Source organism: Triturus cristatus, chromosome 4_1 (assembly GCF_964204655.1).
Source record: "Triturus cristatus chromosome 4_1, aTriCri1.1, whole genome shotgun sequence".
NCBI classification, from domain to species: Eukaryota; Metazoa; Chordata; class Amphibia; order Caudata; family Salamandridae; genus Triturus; species Triturus cristatus.
In genome coordinates this window covers 1,335,398,237-1,335,418,633 of record NC_140585.1, presented here as the reverse complement: position 1 = coordinate 1,335,418,633, position 20,397 = coordinate 1,335,398,237, and the positions used below count along the sequence as shown (strand labels likewise).

The window sequence follows — 20,397 nt, the reverse complement described above, 5'->3', positions numbered from 1 at the left end:
TTTTAGGCTTCAGTTATGGGTGGAGTACAAGGGTGGTGAGGGCTTTTTAGGGTTCACGGATGAATGGTGTTTAGGTGTGTGAGGTGTTTTTAGATATCCAGGACGGGTGTAGTGTATGGGTGTCGAGGGGTTTTAGGGTTTATGGATGGTTGGAGTTTAGGACTGGTGACAGTTTTTTAAGGTGCAATTATGGGGAGCGCAAGGGGTGGTGAAGAGTTTTTATGGTTTAGGATTGGGTAGAGTTCAGGGTGGTGAGGGGCTTTAAGGATTCAGGGTTGTGTGGAGATTTGATGCAGGAAGGGGTTTTTATGGCTCATGGATGAGTAGTTATGGGTGATGAGTTCTTATGGGTCATGAATGGCTGGTGTTTAAGGGTGGTGAGGCTTTTTTAGAGTTCAATAAAGGGTGGAGAATGGGTATGCTGAAGTGTTTTAAGGGGTATGAGATGGGTGGGGTTTAGGCGTAGAAAAGAGTTTTAGGTTTCAGGAATGGGTAGGGTTAGGGTTAGTGAGTGACTTTAGGGTTCGGGGATGGTGGATTTTCGGGGTAGAAGCAGCTTTTAGGCTTTGGGTATGAGTGTTCCTTAGGTGTAGTGAGTGGTTTTAGGGGGTAGGGATCGATGGTGTTTACGGGTTATGAGGGCTCAGAGATGCATGTTTGTTTACAGGGTCACAGAATTAAAAGCATTTGAAGTATTTGTCTGACAATGTAGATTATATACATATGAAATAATGTCCTCTGAAGTAAAGCACTGAAATAAATATCTCCAACAAAAATGTTTCTGAAATTAAGACCTCCAACCATTGCATTTACGCATAATAAAAAAGGCAATTTTGATCAAAATGACTTTCTATGAATTGCTTTCTACGAACAGGTAAATGCCATTCCTTCTGAAAATGTCCCTTAAACAGTTTAGATGAAATGGTTTCTCAGTAATGGTATTCCATGGAATCGTTTTTTCCATGAAATCACATACAACCTTTTTGGACAGGATGGGATGGGAACAAACTAAATCGGTGCATGGCAGGAGAAACTAGCATTATTTAAGGAATCGTTCCATGTACTAGTAGAAGCAAGTGGGTAGACCAGACCATGAAAAAGACCACGCCCTCTTTTCAATAATAGTTTTGAAAATAGAAACAGAAGTGGGGAGAGAAGATGAGAGGGGGGAATCCTCCTGGAGAGTCATGAAATGGTACAAACTTTCTCCTCGTGCCCCAGAGATCCTTAAATAAATGAACGCATGCAAGTTGTGTTTTTTTTAGGCACATCATGGATCTAGATTACAGCCGACTCTTCATTTCGGGGGCGACATAAAGCGCCATATGTCTTCCCACTGCCTCGTAAAAAATAACTGTTCATTTTTCAGTTGCCAAGCAACATGTGAGAATTTTCCTATCTAACATTCCGAACCGATGAGGTGAATAACATGGCAAATAAACAACTTACTTCTGGGTTATTCGATGCTGAATGTATCTCCGTCTCCCTAGGTTTCTTTGGTGGCCGGTGATTACCCTCACTTAAAGAGGCCGGTGATAGTCCTCACTTAAAGATTTGTTTGCTAATACATTTCCCTCTTGATCAACTGTTCTAGCTTTGTAAACCAATCAGGAAACATGGCTGCCCATTTGGAATAATATACAGAGGTGTCTAATTCCAATACGTGTACTTAATAGTGACAGTGTGTGTTAATTTGACTGTAGTTAATTGATTTGTGGAAGCGGCGAGGCAGGGCCTGCGTTTGGAACATGTCCCTGTGTGTATGGAATTTAGAGGTTTCAAGGAAGAATCACTTCATGGGTTCCAGTAACCTGAAATGTGCTACCCACCCAGCCCCCATAGCGTAGTGAGTTGTATGCTACACGACACCACTAATCATTAGCTGTGCTTGTGCACACATGCATGTTTACATATATGTTTTTATCTACCTTATTTGGAATTTTGTTGGAGTGATGGTACTAAGGGTGACAGAAAAGAGATACATGGCCAACATAAAATTGTTTAGTGCCTGACGTTATCGAGCTAGGTCTATTACAGTGCATGTGTTATTTGGGTCTTCAAATTCACATTGGTAAGAGAGAGAACTGTAAGAGGAGATAGGATTCTGCAAGTTTTATTTGGGTCTTCGAATTCACAAGGTTAAGCGATAAAACTGTGCAAGGAGAGGGCATTATGAGTGGAGGGATGAAAGGGAAGTGATTGTGATGAGACAGCATGACAATGTGGCAAAGACTGAGTAACAATAAAGTTAGGGGTCTTTTTCAAGTGATAGTAGAGGAGAGGGCATAAATGGGACAGGAGTGAAAACAGATGTAGGGTCATCAGGATACAAAATAACAGTATAGTAACGTATGAGGCCATTAGTAGGTGTAGAGTAGAGCAACTAGATGGAAGAGAAAGCTGGGTCTTTAAAAGGGTTTGTAGACCAGAAAAGTCTCCGGGCATATTTACAAGGAGTTAACGCCACCGGAACGTCACTTTTTCCGGGGTTCTGGTGGCATTAAGTCCTTCGTCTTATTTACAAGGTGGCTTTAAGCCACTTGACGTGGCTCAATGCCACCTTGTAAATAATACCCCGATTCACACAGCACTTACCATGAAATGGGTGTGCAATGGGTGTTGCAGTAGGTTTTCCGCAGCAACACCCATTGCTTTTTGACACTGCCCGATATTTACAAGGTATGGGGCAGTGGCAAAAATATTGCCAGAGCATACCTGGTCTTAAGCAGGCGATACAAGGAGAAATGTTTCATTTCTCCTCGTGTTTTGCTCGTTCCATGTGTGCTGCAGCACAGATGGAAACAGCAAATTGCCTGTAAATATTGTTTATGTGCAAGAAGGTGTCCCTTCCTGCACATAAACAATCATCCCTGCAGTGCAGGCACCCTTGCAACATTGCGCAAGGCTGCCTGCACTGGCGCTAGGCAGCTTCTTTAGTGCCAGCGCTAGGGAAAACGCAGGGATGAGCCGCAGTCTTGTAAATACACTGCATCCCTACATTTTGAAACTGACGGAGCGAGGCACTACCAATTTTAGCATAACACTGCACTCCGTCAATTTCTAGTAAATATGTCCCTTAATTTCTTACATAAAGCTGTATGGGAACTGTTGCCTGTTATTGTCCTGCCTGATCCAGCACCTCTATCCATCTTACCAAGGTCAATAAAATAAATGAACATTTTACATTGATTGTAATTCTAAGTGGTAAAAATGGTAAAATATTTTCTTCATGAAAAATATGTGAAATTAGATGACCTTTTCTGGAATGTAAGTGCCGGCATCTTGCTTGAATATAGCATATGAAGGTATACCACGTTTATAAACTTCACACGAGATACTGTGAGTAGACTGGTTTGAGGAGAAAATGACTCATGGGAAGGCTTTAATTTTTCTGCAACACACTTTTTATTCCACCCAATCTCCTCTGTGAAAAATTACACAAAATCTTGTACCTGTGAACTCTCATGAATTTTTGCGATGTGCAAAGATTTCAGTAAGATTTTGCCCATGTAAAAAATAATTGCCTGGACTAATTATAAAATGTGTACATGCACTGTTGTGAGTGGAGCTCTGATACATGTGCAAATTAAATAGTGACTTTTCAATATATCGAGAGGCATCTTTATGAAAGCCTTACGTAACGGTTGCATCGCGTAAAGTGGTACATGTGTGATGCAAGACTCTGAGTCACATTTATGAAGCTGTGTAGAGCTGCTTTGAGTGGTCTCATATATCTTGAGTAAGGCAATGCAGTGCAAATTGCTGCATCACCTTAATCTGCACAAGGGAGATGTTCCATGGGCATTGCGGTGGGTGTTCCCACGCAATTCCCATGGTTTGTGACGCATTCCCAGATTTACAAGGACTTGTACACCTGGGAATCCTTCAAAATCTTGCATCTCCCTAGATGAGGCGCAACAAGGAGAAATATCTCTATTTCTCCTTGTTTTTTCCCTCTTTCACATAGAAAGAGGAAAACGCCTTTCAGGATTGATTATGTGCAGGAGGGCATACCTTCCTGCACAAAAACAATCCTGCCGACAACACAGTTACCCTTGCACCATGGTGCAAGAGTGCCAAACGTTGGTGTTAAGTTGCAGAAAGGGAGCCGGTGGAAAGGACAAGAATGCTTCATATTGAAAAAATACGGTGCATTCATGCCCTTTCACTTTGGCGTAGGGCAGCGCAGCAAGGTGACTTGAGGCACTGCCCTATGCCAAATCCCCATAAATGATTGCCCCAGTATGTATATACATATATGTGTGTGGTTCTTGTATGGTGCAAACCTAGCCATAAGTCAGCAGAATGATTCTAAAAGTCTTTGATTTTGTACGCAGGATACTATTTTTGTACGTATGATATAAATATTTATTTTAGTGCACTAAATATTGAATGAAAATGGGTCATGTTTCAATCATGTCTGAAAAATCTCGGTTCTGGGCTAGGGTCTAAGATATTGAATATTTGTCTAAAAAGCTAATCGATTCTGGACTCATGGCGTGTTGCCATCATTCAGCCTGTCCATAAAGGCGGCTTCAAATCCGACCCCAGTAATTAAAAGCTGATTGCGCTTCTAGACAGTGAAGAAAAATTCTTTGCCAGTTATCTCCCGGAGGAGCTGCGGCAATGGGCGGTGTCCAACTGTCTCATCCTGATTTATCAAACAGAGCTTACAGAGAATTATGGCACCACAACAAAAGAGGGAGGTAACATCTTGCACCATGCTGTACTGCTGCGTTGTGGATTTCAGGGCAGTGTTCAACTGCATCCCCGGGGGAGCTATGGAAAAAGTTAAAGAATTGTTGTATCCTGCAGAGTCTCCTTGAGGCAATCATACAACTACACACTTACACATGGATCAGTTTTTAATTGGGCGATGGGACTTGTGTGTCTACAAAAATTACCACCTCGCTGGGAGTCAAGCAGGGGTGTGTGTTGGCTCCATTACTTTTCAACAACTAGAGCTCCGATCTTTCCACTGCTCTCAACAACACGAACAGCCACACCCTGAAGATTGGGGATGAACACATCAACAACTTGCTTTATGCAGATGATCTAGTTCTGCTTAGCTATGCGAGAGTCGTATTGCAGCAGTTGCAAAATTTTTTGCACTCTTACTCCAACACAAACCGCCTGGAAGTCAACTAAAGGAAATCCAAGATCCTCATTAAGGGCAGAAAAACCAACAAGGCAGGTGGTGGAATTTTATTGGCAATAAGATCTCAAAAGAACAGACATACACATATCTTGGTGTAACAATCGATGCAAGGTGCTCTTTTGTCGGCCATATGGAGGCTGTAGAAACAAAGGATCTGCCGTCCTGTCCTCCTTCTCAAAACTGTCAAGCTCACTGTGTGGGATAAGCCATGATCCACTTTTGAAGGTAATGAGGACTAAAATCATCCTAACCTTGGTTTATGGCAGAAAGATCTTGCTGAGAAGGGATGGCAAGCTCCTAAATAACTTGGTTACAAAACTTTACAAGGCCACTTTTCAACTGCCAAGATCCTCATCAGCCACACAGATCCAATTGGAAATTGGACTTCTTGACCAACGGGTGGCAAGGGCAGGTGCATTTTAAAATATTTGCCACAAATTCCGGCTTCCTAGTGGAGGAAGTCTTGAGACCCTACAATAGGATTAAAATCCAATCTGGCGGCCAGACAACCTCACTCCTTGTACCTTGAGGAAGGTTGCAAACTTTTGAATATCAGACAGCTTTGGGCTTCACACGTAAACCAAAATGCAAAGCATCAGAAGGAAAGTATGACTTTTTTCACACCAGGCTGAAATGGACATTCTGGCGAAGCAAAGGCACTCTTGGGCAGCCATCAACTCTTACAAACTGAGGCATCAACAACCTTATTTGGCTTGCAAGTACTCAAAATATATTTAAAAAACAAAGTTTATGGCTCTTAGGCTAGGGGACTGGCCATTTCTGAAACACCCAGCCAGGTTGCACAGGCCTTCGAAAGCAACAATGTGTAGGGGCTGCGGTGCATACAAGGAATTCCTCCAACACATTGTTTGCAGCTTCCCAGCTTTATTGGAGGAACAGAAACTCCTAAGGCCAGGATGGAACAAACTAGGCTTCCGTATGTACCATTATTAATGCCCTTAATCCTGACAACACTACTCTGAATATTTTGCTGGTCAAGTTTGTGGCCCTAGCAGTTAAGAAAGTTAGCAGGGATAGCACAATCTGTGGCGTGGCTTCAGCCATAAGTTCAATTTCATCAGCTCACTGACAGAATATCGACGATCAAAATATCGAGCTGCCAGAATATCGCTGACAAAATATCCACTACCAGAATATTGAATTCCAATCTACAAACAGGTAAGTACAAAAATATCGAATCCTAAATATCGTTGTAAATAATATAGTTTGCTAAAATATCGACTTTTTTAAATCTCTTAAAAGTAATGTAAAATGTATGAAATAATAACTATTATTAAATAAAACATACTTAAAATACTTAAATAACCTTAAAATTAATAAATAACAAATGTAACTAAAAAAATAAATAAACATGCATTTTTATTTTTTATTACATATATTACCTTAATAATATTAAAAAGTAATCAATATTTTTAATAATTAAATGTTAAAAACATAATTTTATATATAATTACTTATATATATGTAAATAAACCTATACTATAAATATAAAAATAAATTAGATATAATAAGTTAAAACATTAAAATTAATTAAAAAAAATATATATTTTACACTACATTAAATATAACAATAGTAAAAAAATTGCAAAGCTTAAAAGATTAAACTTCTATTTCAGCTCCAACAAGTGGAACAGTAGGGAAGATGTTGGATAGCGGGTAAATAAAAATTACTATTCCCACTCCAGCGAGTGGAACAGTAGTGAAAGCGTGGGATACCGGGAGGGTAAAATTTACTATTCCCACTCCAGTGAGTGCAACAGTAGGGAAAGCGTTGGATAGCGGGACGGTAAAAATAACTATTCCCACTCCAGTGAGTGCAACATTAGGGAAAGCGTTGGATAGCGGGAGGGTAAAAATTACTATTCCCAATCCAGGGAGTGCAACAGTAGGGAAAGCGTTGGATAGCGGGAGGGTAAAAATTACTATTCCCACTCCAGGGAGTGCAACAGCAGGGAAAGCGTTGGATAGCGGGAGAGTAAAAATGACTATTCCCACTCCAGTGTGTGCAACAGTAGGGAAAGCGCTGGATAGCGGTAGGGTAAAAATGACTATTCCAACTCCAGTGAGTGCAACAGTAGGGAAAGTGCTGGATAGCGGGAGAGTAACATTTACTACTCCCACTCCAGTGAGTGCAACAGTAGGGAAAGCGTTGGATAGCGGGAGGGTAAAAATTACTAATCCCAAATTACTAATCCCACTCCAGTGAGTGCAACAGTAGGGAAAGCGGTGGATAGCGGGAGGGTAAAAATTACTATTCCCACTTCAGTGAGTGCAACAGTAAGGAAAGTGTTGGATAGCGTAGGGGAATAACTTAATATGCCCACTCCTGAAATATAATTAATATGAATTAACAATTAATTATTTTGTAAAAATTAATTTGCCGCCCACCATTTTCCCCTATAAACATCACCTACAATATTGTAACATATTAATAAATTAACATAATGAATTAACAATGAATTAATGAATTACAATTAACAATATAATTAATTAACATATTTACAAATTAATGGTTAATAATTAATATCTAATTAATTACTAATTAATAAAACATATTACACAAGTACCATAATTACCAATTAATTATTATTAATAAATGTATAATTAATTAATAAAAACAGAATTAACTTAATTACCAATATACATTATTAGCTATTAAATTATTAAGTAATAAAATACTAAATACATGTATTTCAATTAAATTACTTCCCACCCTATTCCCCTATAAACCCACAACCCGCTACAGAATTAAATTACGTATTTTTCTTTTTACATATAATTAATTCATTCTAAATCAATCTAAAAATCTATATTATAATGACATTACTTCCCACCCTATTCCCCTATAAACCCACAACCCGCTACGGAATTCAATTACACAAAAATTAATTAACATAAAATTCATTACTTTTACAAAATTCAAACATACATTACAAAAATAATACATACTTTTAACACATATACTAACACTTAAAACACTAAAAAAAACTCGATATTACTAATTTCGATATTGTGGAATTCAATATTTGTTACCTGCATTTCGATATTCTGCACCACTATATTTTTTGAATGAGATTTTCTGTCCATTCAATATCAAAAACTCGATATTCTGTCCAGTTGATATTTTTTTCCGTTATTGTGACTAGTTACCAATTTAATCTCATATGATACATTACTTCCACAGCAAAAAGAGGCAAACCTGTCTAGTTAAATGTACTAAGAGCAGCAAGTTTGGCTTGAAAGAATTGCCAGTCGGTAGTGCCATGGAAGTGCCTGGCCACTGTGCTCACCTGAGGTCCTCCCAATGTGTGAAGTACTCCGCACTTTGCTCAAACCCCGCTGTGCTGAGTTTTCTTCCTGCACCTATGTTATTTTTTAACGCTCTTTTTACAGTGGATCTTGTTTATGAAAGTTCTGTTTTAATACTTCATGCGAATAGCCTTGTGCAGCACACCTTGAATTTTGTATGTATTTATTGAAGGCATACTAATCTACACTATGCTTTAGCTTTAAAAGGAATAATTGGCTTTCGTGAATAACTCCAGTTGATGAAAGTCTGCAGCTATTTTTCTCTCTGCACTTTGTTCTTTGCTTTTATCATTCATTGGAACAGCTTGCCGTTACCCTAAATTTGCATCACTGATACATTTAAATGCTTTGAAGTTTTTTGGAATATGATATTTTAATATTTATGTTTTTATAGATTGTAATGGTTTGAAGAAACCTAACAATAAATTATTATTTCAGCCTCAGTTCAAGAAAAAGGCCCATCCTAGTGGAGATAGCAAAATTCTGAGTTTGTGCTAAGACTACACGGTGCAGATACTATCCTTATCTTTCGCGCTATCCATGACTTGTGCAATAAATTACATCTATACTAAGTAGAACCTAAATTTATGAAACATTTGATCTGGGTTAAGCATATGTTGATTGAACACGTTTACTTGAAAAATACATCAGATGTTAAAACAAGCATTGGAAATGCAATAGGTCTCTTATTTGTTGGAGTCATTGGCATTGTAAATGCCAATGTATTTGACCTCTGCGGTTAGTGTTTGTAGAAAAGATGCGTGTTGCTATGAAAGTAACATGTACAAATATGTAATGGTCAGAAGCATACCTGAACGCTTCCGAACGACCATCCCGAAAGGTATATGGTTAATCTGGAAGATTATTGTGGGGATTTAGTATGGCTACGAAATAAAATGTAAGAGTCAAATGTTAGTGTGAGGGAGTTTGATTAAATAACATAAAGTCACTTCCATAGCACAGTTCTGAAAGACCTCAGTTCGGAATGGGAGCACAATGTCCTGTGACATGTACATGTAGTTAAGCAGCGTGGTGCCATGGAAAGTGCTAACATAACTAAGAAAGAGCAACTACATGCCTTGATAAGCCTCTAATAAAGGGAAATGCAGGGTGTAAACTTGTGTTCATTTAAGTGGACAGTACCACGTAACGATAAAACACAGAGCGTGGGTAGTTTACCTTTGGAAGTATAGCTTGTCCTCCTAATAGCGTTGCTTGTAATATCGTAGACGGGCGTGTGTAACAGGCTTGGCATTTGTGAGGTTTCAAGTAGTCCAAAGAAAAAAGAGACTCACAACTGGCAGTGAGCTATGGAAGTATGAAAGTGGACACCATCTTAATACAGAGGCACAGTAATAGTACAAAAAAGTACATAGATGCATATTTAAATAATATTTAAAATGGTGCAAAATTACGGGGGTGTGTGAGCTGTGGTGTGTGGTCAGGCATGCCGGAGCGAAAAACTCGGGTCAGAAACACTGTCTTGTAGCACTGGCATATAGGCGCACAGGAGAGGGTGCGTGTGCGGTGGTGTGCGGGTGGGGCATGCTGGAGCGAACAATGAATACAATGCATTTCGGTTGGTAAAGTAAACAAAATACCATGTATTACGGTCGGTAAAGTAAACTAAATATAATGCATTACGGTCAGCAGGAAGGACGGCAGCAATGAGGGGATGGAGAGGGTGCGAGCGAGTAGGCAATAGATGGCCAGAGGTGGCCAACTAAAAAAACAATAGGTAATGTCCGCTGGGAGGAAACCAAGTACAGAAAGGTGGGACAGATGGACAGCATTGACCAACCATAGTAAAGGAAGTTGAAAAGGCAGGCCAGCTAACCAACCAGAAGCCCTAGGCGTGTTGAATGCCCATATCCTGAATACCGAATGTCTCGAAGAGACAACGTAAGCGCTGCCTAGGTGAGACCTATAAACTATGCTTGGATAAGAGCAGTCTCATGGGTCAGTTACCTGTTAGAAAATGCAGGGCATCTGCCGAAAATGGCAGATGCCCCTTCAGCCAACCTGATTCTTCCACCATCCATTTAGAGGTGTGGGAAGTACAATATTTCTGCGGATGAAGCCTCAGATGGCCCCACTGGCAAAAACCTTTGACCCAATGGTCTAGCCTCCACAGAACCACTGGGCCATGTTGGCGATAGCCCCGAACGATGCATAAATGACTAGATTATCCTGTCCTGGACTTCCATGTGAGGCATGGCATCAAGGGCATTGATTATTTGTATTTTACAAACAAACGTCTGCTTTGGGAATTGAAAAAAGTGAACACTGAGCAGGCGAAAAGAACATGACCCTTGCTCAGCATTCATTTCTGCCTTAAACAACCACCGCCCTGAAACAATTGACTTACAGCACAGGTAGGCAGGGATCTCTCAATACTGCAGATAGTCATCCACTTGGGACACTGAAGCCAAGGCCTCCGCCGACCATGTCATTTTACTCACATTATGTTTTAAATTATAGAAGTCATGTCAATACAGTATTCCATTGAGGTGCCACTCCATGCATTGGTATACACCACCCAGTTTACAACTTAGAAGATGAAAGCCCTTAACACCAATGTATGTGTGCATTACTGTTATTTTTAGAGCAAACCAATTTAGGTTACAACCAAGAACTGGGAGACGACGATGCAAAATAATTTATGTCATTGGGGTATACCCCCAAGAATGACACAGTGGCATTACTTTTAACACATATATACAGGTTTTAGGCAGAGACTTTCAAACCTTTTCAGTTAAGTACTCCCAATCGGGTTTAGAACCAGATACAAAACTGCTGCTTAGCACACAGATCAAATGTTGTTATCAAGCCTATCTGTAATTGATTTGTCAAACACAAAAGTACCCAAGTATGACAAGTTTGGATTTAGGAATATTGAATAAACACTTTTCACAGTGTTTTTTAAAATGGTAGATTTTTTGTGTAAGGCCTTATTTAGTATCTGTTTTATATTTAGGTATTTTATATGTCAACCACCTGGTATCTGCCTTAAACCAGCCAGTGTGTCTTTGCAATGCTTATTTTTCGTAAGCTATGTACCCAACATGCCGTAGGTTAGCTAAGAACTGTGCTTACAAAATTGGCATTGGAACTACATGGAAACTATCTACGGTGTGTGTGGTCAATCAATCAATCAGGGACATTTTAAGCGTGCTCCTGTCTCAAGGCGCTGGAGGGGAGCAGCTCTGGTCAGTTGAATAGCCAGGTCTTGAGGGTCTTCCTGAAGATGTGCAGAGTGGGGGTGTGTCTGATGTTGATCATCAGCGCGTTCCAGGTCTTGGCGGCGATGTAGAAGATGGCGGCGAGGGGGGCCATGTAGATGTTGAAGAGAGTGAGGCTGAGCAACGATCCTTGGGGTACTCCGCAGTTGATTTCTGTGGGTTCGGAGAGGCAGGGTGGAAGTCTGATTCTTTGGGTTCTGCCAGCGAGGAAGGAGCGGAGCCGGTTGAGAGCGTTTCCCTTCATGCCGGCTTCGTGGAGTCTGGTGGTGAGTGTGCGGTGGTAGACGTTGTTGATGGCTGCAAAGTGGTCGAGTAGGATCAGGGCTGCGGTGTGTCCTTGGTCGATGAGGGTGCGGATGTCGTCTGTGGTGGCAAATAGAGCAGTCTCATTGCTGTGGTTGCTGCCGAATCCGGACTGAGAGGAGTCGAGGATGATGTTTTCTTCAATGAATTTCGTTAGTTGGATGTTGACGGTCTTCTCTGTGACTTTGGCCGCGAAGGGGAGGAGGGAGATGGGTCGGTAGTTCTTGAGGTCCATGGGATCTGCTTAGGGCTTCTTGAGTAGGGGTATGACTTCTGCGTAGGGGTCTGACTTCTGCGTGTTTTCAGTCGTCGGGAAAGATGCCGGTTTCTAAGGTGGCGTTGATGGTGTGTCGTAGTTCTTGAGCGATGGCAGCAGCAGCTATGTGGAAAATGTGGGGGGGGCAGGAGTCCGTTGGGGCTCCTGAGTAGATGCCTTTCATGGTCGATGCGGTGGTGACTTGGGTCCAGGAGGAGATGGTGGGCTGGCTGGCGTTGCTAGAGGATGGACTAGTTTCGGAGTCAGGTGTCTGGTCGTTGAAGTTGTCTTAGAGGCCCTTGATCTTGGTCAAGATGCACATATTGTCAGTAACACTGGTTCTTCTAAACCAACAGCAGGTGCCAGCCATCTACATGTTGACCACCAGAAATCCCACATTACCCAAAATGACAAATGGAAAGAACAGTCATGAAGCAAAGATGCCACTAATAGCCCTTAAGCAAGCAAAGAAAAGGAGCCATTCATTCCCCCTTTGGTTAATAGAACAGATGATATTGATATAAAGTGGACCATCACGAAGTTCAGGGATGTTTATAGCTCTGCTTCTGAGAAAGATGAATTGTTTGAACATTCTTGATTGTTGGCAGGAAGATATAAATCCCTGAGCAGGCTGCCAAGTCAACGGAGCTCAGTTTAAGGTTGACGGTGATAGAGCGCGATTGTACTTGTTAATTTGCAGGGGTGCATTATAATCATGAGTAGGTTGCACCTGTATATATTCTTTGTCGTGTTAACATTTGACTATTAGAATGTGTAATGTAATAACATGTAAAGTGAAGTGATAGAGATACTTTGTGCAACGTGAAGAAATTTACATTGTAATCATGCTTTAAATGGTGAAAATGATAATGTTCGTTTCATTAATGACTAATGAGAATCTAGTTCACTGACACTGATTTGAACGTGTCCCATAATAATGTTCATGTATACGTGTGATTAACGGAGTTCATATTTTTCCTTTGCCTCACCTGATGAGACGCGCGTACCACGTGCAGGCTGTTTGCGGTGCTGCTGTCTTTCTTGGATTCTTCTGGAAACTTGTGGAGTGTTGCCTCAGTTCTTCACTTGTTTGGGCATGGCGGGGCCAGCCTGAGCAGCGGTGTGCCCTCACTATCTGCGTCTGAAGTCGCGGTGCTCTCTTGGCGGCAAAGCGGGCAGGGTCCAGTTGACGGAGTCACCGGCTCTGCGTGGCTGGGGCTGTCTTTCCAAGTTGGAGGCCGGATAGGGAAGCGGCAGCAGTCGGGACTGCAGGGCTCCTCGGCTGGCTGTTTCCCGCTCCTATACACAGTAAGGCCTTAAAAAAGGCAGGTTTTTATAATTTCTATTCTCTGCGTGTTTTTTGATGATTGATTATTGTTTTTTATGCTAATTCTGGCACATTTTTATTGGAAGTCTGGAGTCATCTCCTAGTTTTTGGTCACCTATTCTGGTTGGTCCTTTAGATTATGTGTGGCACCTATATCTAGGTGTCTCCCTGCTGTAAGTCTGTCTGTATGTCATTATGGTGGGGAAACGTTCAGCCAAATGCAAGCATGTGCTGTCTTCCTCATCTTCCTCGGAATCTGAGGTGCGGCTGTACTCATTGGATGTCCGGAGGGCTCTCCTGATCTATCTGGAACGTGTTGCTCCTTTTCATATTTCTGATTCCCTTTTTGTGAATTTTGGGTGGGTAAATAGGGGTTTGTGTCCTTCCACTTGTTCTTTGAGTCGGTGGGTTCAGACTCTGATTTCTCTGGCTTACAAGTCTGCTGAGCACCTTTCTCCCTTGGGGGTGCAGGGTCTATCCACTCGGTCCATAGCGGCGTCTTGTGCTGAGATCCAGGGGGGTTCCATTTCTGAGATTTGCCGGGCTGCCCCCTGGGCTTCCCCTTTGACCTTTACCTCTCATTCCTGGATTGGCCAGGAGGTTAACCATTCTGAGGTTTTTGGTTCCAAGGTTCTTTCCGCTGAATAGCGGTGTGTCCTTGTTGACTGTGTTTGTATAAATAAACCTGTTTTTGTGCATATCCATTTTGGTTGGCCTGCTTGGCTTTGTGCATCTCGTAAGTGTAATGAAGGGAAGCGAGGGAGGGACGAGGAGGTAATGCATAAATTACTTACCGGTAATTGCATTACTCTGAGTCCCACTCCCTCGCTTCTATTCATTACATCCCTTCCTCCCTCACTGGTAGTTCAGGCCATCCTTTTTGGTATGGTTTCGGATTATGTGGTATTACAGGAGGTTGGAGAGGGTGGGTGCGTTATATGCTAAAGATTCAGTTCACGTGGTATGAATGTCTGTTGAGGCAGGAATGCCTCGTAGGTGTAATAAATAGAAGTGAGGGAGTACGATTCAGAGCAATGCAATTACCGGTAAGTAATTGATCCAATCATTTTTATGTTAGCCGATTTTGTAGGCCTCATGTGTTTTTTCCCTTGCTGCCATAATTGAAGTGTGATGTTCATGTGCATAAAGAATCTTTTTCTTTCTCACTTTTCTGTTGCAGGTGAAGACATTTATCGTTGTTAGCTAGAATAACACTTTTGTGTTAGGACTTAGTCTCAGGGAGCAGAGGATACATTTGAATAAATAGGGCTGATAATGGGAGACGGTGTTCTTTCTCACTGGAGAAGGCCTGGGAATCAAGGTCATCGAGCCTGAGGCTGGAAGGATCGAAACCTCCTGGAAAGTTACCTACTAGGAAGTGTCCAGCTGGATAGGGTGATCGTGTGATGCCAGAGTGGGTGTGTCCAGGGATTTTGGTGTTGGAGTCAGGGACAGTGCCCCGGGGGATTGAGTTAGGAGAGGAGACCTGATGAATAAGGAAGGAGCATCCTAGAACGAGTTCTGTAGTTTTATGCTACTTGACCCATTCAACGTGAGTGTACTTCTTATGAAGTCTATACATGCTGACACCTTTTACTGAACTTTCCTGGGGACCGTTAAGTAGGGATGTCACTTTAGTGGTAGAGTAGGGACAGGCTAATGCTTTTTACCTATGAACGTCCAGTGAAGAATAATCTCGATGTGGGGCAGTCATTGCCTGCGTTCTGATCTTAGGACTTGTCATTCTTTGTATGTTTCACCGTCTCAACTTTGCCCGTAGGTTTGGCTTTGTTTTAGTTCTGATGTACTTTTACACCCTTATCTTGAGGGGTTTGTTTATCCAGTTATTTTTGGCTTTGTAATACATTAACTTAACGTAGAACCTGGAGTCGGTGATGCTTCACAGTCATGGTTTATTGGGACTGTGAAATCTAATGAGACAAGTCTTTTCTCCCCTCCATACTTCCAAGCAGGAACCAACGGTCTGTCGACCAGGGGTTCCAGAGGATATTCAGAAGAGGAACCGGGCCCCATCAATAGTTACCCTTCACAGTTGCAATGCTGTGGGTTCTCTTTACTAGTTAGATCAGTATCAAACCAGGCAATCTTTACCTCTTGTCTCATTGTTAATAGTGAAACTGGCCAGTGCGCTTTGAAAGTAATGCAGGAACCACTTGCTTATTACTACTAATGACTTGACAAATGACTAATGGTTGTATTACCAACATACTCTGACATTAACTCTAACAACTGATTTTCCTTTTTTAAGACTTCAGCATAAGGTAGTCATTGTTGAACAGCAGCTGAATGAGAAACAACAGCTCCTTCAATCTGTCCAGTCGGAATTGAAAGTCTATGAAATGCTGTATGCAACATCGAAGCGTGTGCTATCAGGTAAGATTCATAAAAGTACTCTCTGAACTTCCTGTGTACACTAGAAAATCAATCAATCAAATAAGTCATAGGATTTTTAAGCGTAGGCTCATTTTGTCATTCATTTTTCTACCTATTGACCCAGTGATTGCCAGATGCATGAGCCGAAGTGCCTGTATAGGGTCTGAAAGGGTTATGGGTTACTGTGGATAAGTGAAGAAAACCATTGATATCTACTCACCTTTTTGGCTGTCATGATATTTATTGCTTGAAGGTGATTCTTCAGAGATCATATAAGCCTGCCAAGAGTACTGGTGCCGTGTCATCAACATCATAGGTGTTGTGGAGGTGGCATCAATCTTCCTTTAACCCCTTCAATATGAGTTTGTGGGATAAAGGCTGCAGAATGGCACTTTTGCATTCCATGACGTTCCAGCAAACATTCTGTAAAGTCAGCCTCTACAACGTCTTATGGTGTTTTTATTACGTAGGCATTATGATTAATGCCAGTGATGCAGTACATTTTTATGTATACCCCTATATAGAACATGTTTATGAAAGCACTTTACAGTTTATCTTTTATGTACACTTGGTACTAACCTGTTTGCATTGTTAGCCTTTTTTAAGCTGCATGCAGAAATTGCTGCTTGTGGGTTTCTGATATACAGGGTATATTTAATGGTTTCATTAACCAATAGAACTGTCTAACATTCTTGCAGAAAGAGTGTAGGGAAATGCCTCTTTTGACATGGTTAGCCCCACTTTTATTTGATGCCTGATGTAATTTTGAACTGCAAGTGCACAGGTTCCCAGTGCCAGATAACTTTCCCAAAACTATATCACAATTTCAGCCACCCCTGTGAGTCCCTAGTAAATGGTACCCCTTGTACCTAGGTTTTCGGGACTGAAGAGGGTCCTCTAGGGCTGTAACACCTATTGTACCACCCCAGAGACCCCTCACCAAGACTAAGCAAACTGCCATTGCAGGCTGCGTGTCTTGGTGCAGAGAAAACCGAAGAGTTGACATAGCACACAATCCTGTGTGCCATGCCCCTATACATTGCATGAGGTATAGGTAAGTCACCCCTACTGCAGGCCTTACAGCCCTACGGCAGGGTTCACAATATCCCATGTGTGGACATATCTGCATGAGCAGATATGACCCTGCACTATCTGAGCCATTCTTTGATATTGTAAGTGCACAGGGAAGCTGTAAAGAGTACATGGGCTGGATACTTGTCATTGTACCCTAAGATGTTTGGTACCAAACATCTTGTCTTAATAAATCCTCACTGATGCTAGTGTTGGATGTATTAATAAATGCACACAGGAGACCCTATTGATGGTCCCCATAAAAACTTACTAAGCACTGGTGTGGTCTTTGACTAGTCCTAGCCAGCATGCCACAACCAGACATATTTCTGACCTCATGGGGCGTGAGCCCCTGGTCTCAGAGGCCTGAAACAAAGCCTGCTCTTGGCAGAGGTGCTTCACACCTCTTCCAGGGCCGGAAGCTTCAAAGGAGGCGCCACCTTTGAAGTGCAGCCCAGGCTTCCACAGATAGTGGGGGATATCAACATCCCTGTCCTGCTACACATTTGGTTGGAGGGGATGCAGACAAATTAGATAGATGAGAAGGACTGTCTATATCAGCCAGCATCACTCCTAAGGTGTGGCAGGTGGTGTAGACACTGGTTTGTGTGATCCACCATCTTGAGATGGTGGGAAAATAACCTATCAGGGCTAGGGTAGTGCCCCTTCCCACAGGAAGTAGTCACTTAGAGGGTATTGACACCCTAAAGGTAGGTAGCCCATTGGTTACTACCTCTTTCCCCCTTTAACACCCCTAAATTCAGAATTTAGGTGGCATCCCTGGACCTTGAACCTTAGATTAATTGAACACAAAAAAGAAACAGGACAAGAAGAGCTGCTGCCCCAGAACTGATGCCCTTCTGCAGAGAGACTTGCGCCAAATCCTGCTTGCTGCCTGAAGGACTTAACAGTGGTAGTCACATTTCCACTGTGAGTACTCCAAGAACCCCGGAGCCCCTCCAGTGTTCGACAAATTGCCAAAGAACCTCCCTTGGAGCAGAGGCTCTGCTCTCCTGCGACAGCAGGCACAGAACCGCAGACTCCGAATTTACAAACTTGCTGCTCCTTGGTGACTACAGCACAGCACCCTGAACAAAAATGGTACACTAGCTCTGAAGAGTCAGGTATGTCCCCCCCACCAAGTATGGGGGCACCAGGACCTACCAGGGCTGCGCCGCACCAATACCAGAGGTGCAGGACCTCTAGCCACCTGCACCGAGATGAAGAGTTCGCTCTGCGACTCCAACTGCCTATGAAGAAAGCACCGATCGAGGGATGTTGAGAACACTGAGATCCACATCATGAGTGGCCCAGGTGTCTCAAAATCACCTCTCCAAGTTGCCTGCTCCTTACACCGAAGACATCTTGACACACGCTGCCTGGTTGACCTATCTGCTCATCATCCAGCCCGACCGGCCCCGGTAACGATCCACCTGTGACCTCATGGTCCTGAGGTGCTTGCAACTTGCTCCCTTGAGTGGGCTTCTCGGACATTCCTGTAAGTCCCTTTGTGCTGTGTATTTTCAAGTGGCACCCATTTCCCGTAGCGGACCAGCTACCAACAACCTCAGCACCCTGCTCCCAGCCAAATCCACTCCTCTCCCGAAAATCCGCTGGTGGAACATTGGACCTGGTCTTGCTAACTGCCAAAATCCAAGAGGTCAACTTTGAAAGTTGACTGTACGATTTCAAATGCATTTTTGTCTTTTCCCCCTTGATTTCAATGGTGCATAATTGCGCACAAATGTGATTGCGAACTCTAAAAATAAATAACTTTAAAAGTGCTTACTGTAGAACAAAATTCTTGGTCTGAAAAATTACGTAAAATGTATATTATTTTTGCAAATTGGTCTTGGATTTATTCTTGAGTGTGTTTATTGCCTCTGTGAGTACACAGAACAAAAGCTTATCAATACCCTCTGATAAACCTAACTGCTCGACCATACTGTCAAAATAGAGCATTAGTATACTTTTGCCTCTGTAAACCAATAAGGGACTCACCGCACTCTCTGAACAGTGTACTCCGTTTTAGTACACTATATGGAGAGCCAGCTTCCTACATTGGTGGATCAGTGGTGGGATCTACGACCTTACATTTGCTGATACCACTCTGTCAATAAGTGACTGCAAAAATAAATCCAAAAACTGCTGTTAGCCAGTTGTATTTTTCGAATGGTCTTTTTTTCTAAATTTTTAAATGAACTTAGTGCCTTGGTGAACTTCCTGTATCCATCTTTTTACATTTTTATAAAAAAAGTTCCCAACTTTAGTAAAATTATGGGTGATACAAATAACAAGGCTCAGGAACTCGACCTGGCCTCTTACATGGACCCGTCCTATGCCAGTTGCAGGGCACTCTGTAATGATTATGATATCAAGACTGGCTCTCATGCTAACAAAGAAAAGCATAGAAGGCTTATAGCAGAATTTGAGAGCGATCATCTATATCTGGAGCTCAATCTAAAGAAGATGAGACTACTAGTGAAAATCCTTCTGAGAAAGTGGCTAAGTCCCTACACTCAGAATCAGATGAGGAACCCTCAGATGGGGAACTCATGCTGAAAAGGTTGGCCAGGAGATTGAACTAAGATGCTCAATTCCTGGACATAGAAAGAAAAAGGAAAGGCATGGGCCTAGGACCTATCTCTGGTGGCAGCAATTTTGTAATTCAACGGAGAGCAGATTATTTTGACTCAAAACTCCACAAAGTAATATTTCTAACATACTCAGATGACGACAACATCACCAAATGGTTCACTGCTTTCGAGAGAGCTTGCATAGCCAGAAGAACAGCCAGAAAGAAGTGGAGCTCTCCCTTGTGGGTGGTATTCATAGGAAAATGCAGGTATGGATTCCTGACTTTAAATGAGAAAGATGCCGAGTCCTATGACCTCATGAAGGGTACCCTGATTGAGGGCTTTGGACACACCACTGAAGAATACAGGACAACATTCAAGGTACCTCGAAAAATCCAAAGTCAGTCCTGGGTGTAATTTTTGACTTTTCAGTGAAAACACTAGGTGGTTGGTTAACTGGTAACAATGTGAAGGGCTTTACAATCTAATCATGAAAGAGCATCTGCTAAGTAATTGTTACAAAGAGAAGTTACATCAGCATCTGGGAGACCTAGGTCCACTTTCTCCTCCAGATTTGCGGAAGAAGGCAGACCACTGGGTAAAAACAAGAGTGTCCAAGACTACCACTAGTGGGGGTGACCAAAAGAAAGAGGCCAAAAAGACCCCTCCAAGGGAAAGATGGTGACCAAAATGGAAAAAAAGAAAAAGAGTCTTCTTCAGGCCCCAAAAACCTGGTCAAG

At 42.1% G+C, this 20,397-nt stretch overlaps 1 protein-coding gene across 11 annotated transcripts in view; it reads left to right on the top strand.

Moving 5' to 3' along the window:
• The window catches only part of PDE4DIP (phosphodiesterase 4D interacting protein), a 1,321,554-nt gene that overhangs the window by 1,209,377 nt on the left and 91,780 nt on the right, over nucleotides 1-20,397 (top strand). For all 11 annotated transcript variants that reach the window (XM_085654823.1, XM_085654822.1, XM_085654821.1 and 8 more), the window contains one exon: nucleotides 15,886-16,010. In XM_085654823.1, the coding sequence (XP_085510949.1) occupies nucleotides 15,886-16,010 (125 nt within the window). The remainder of the gene's footprint in view (nucleotides 1-15,885; nucleotides 16,011-20,397) is intronic.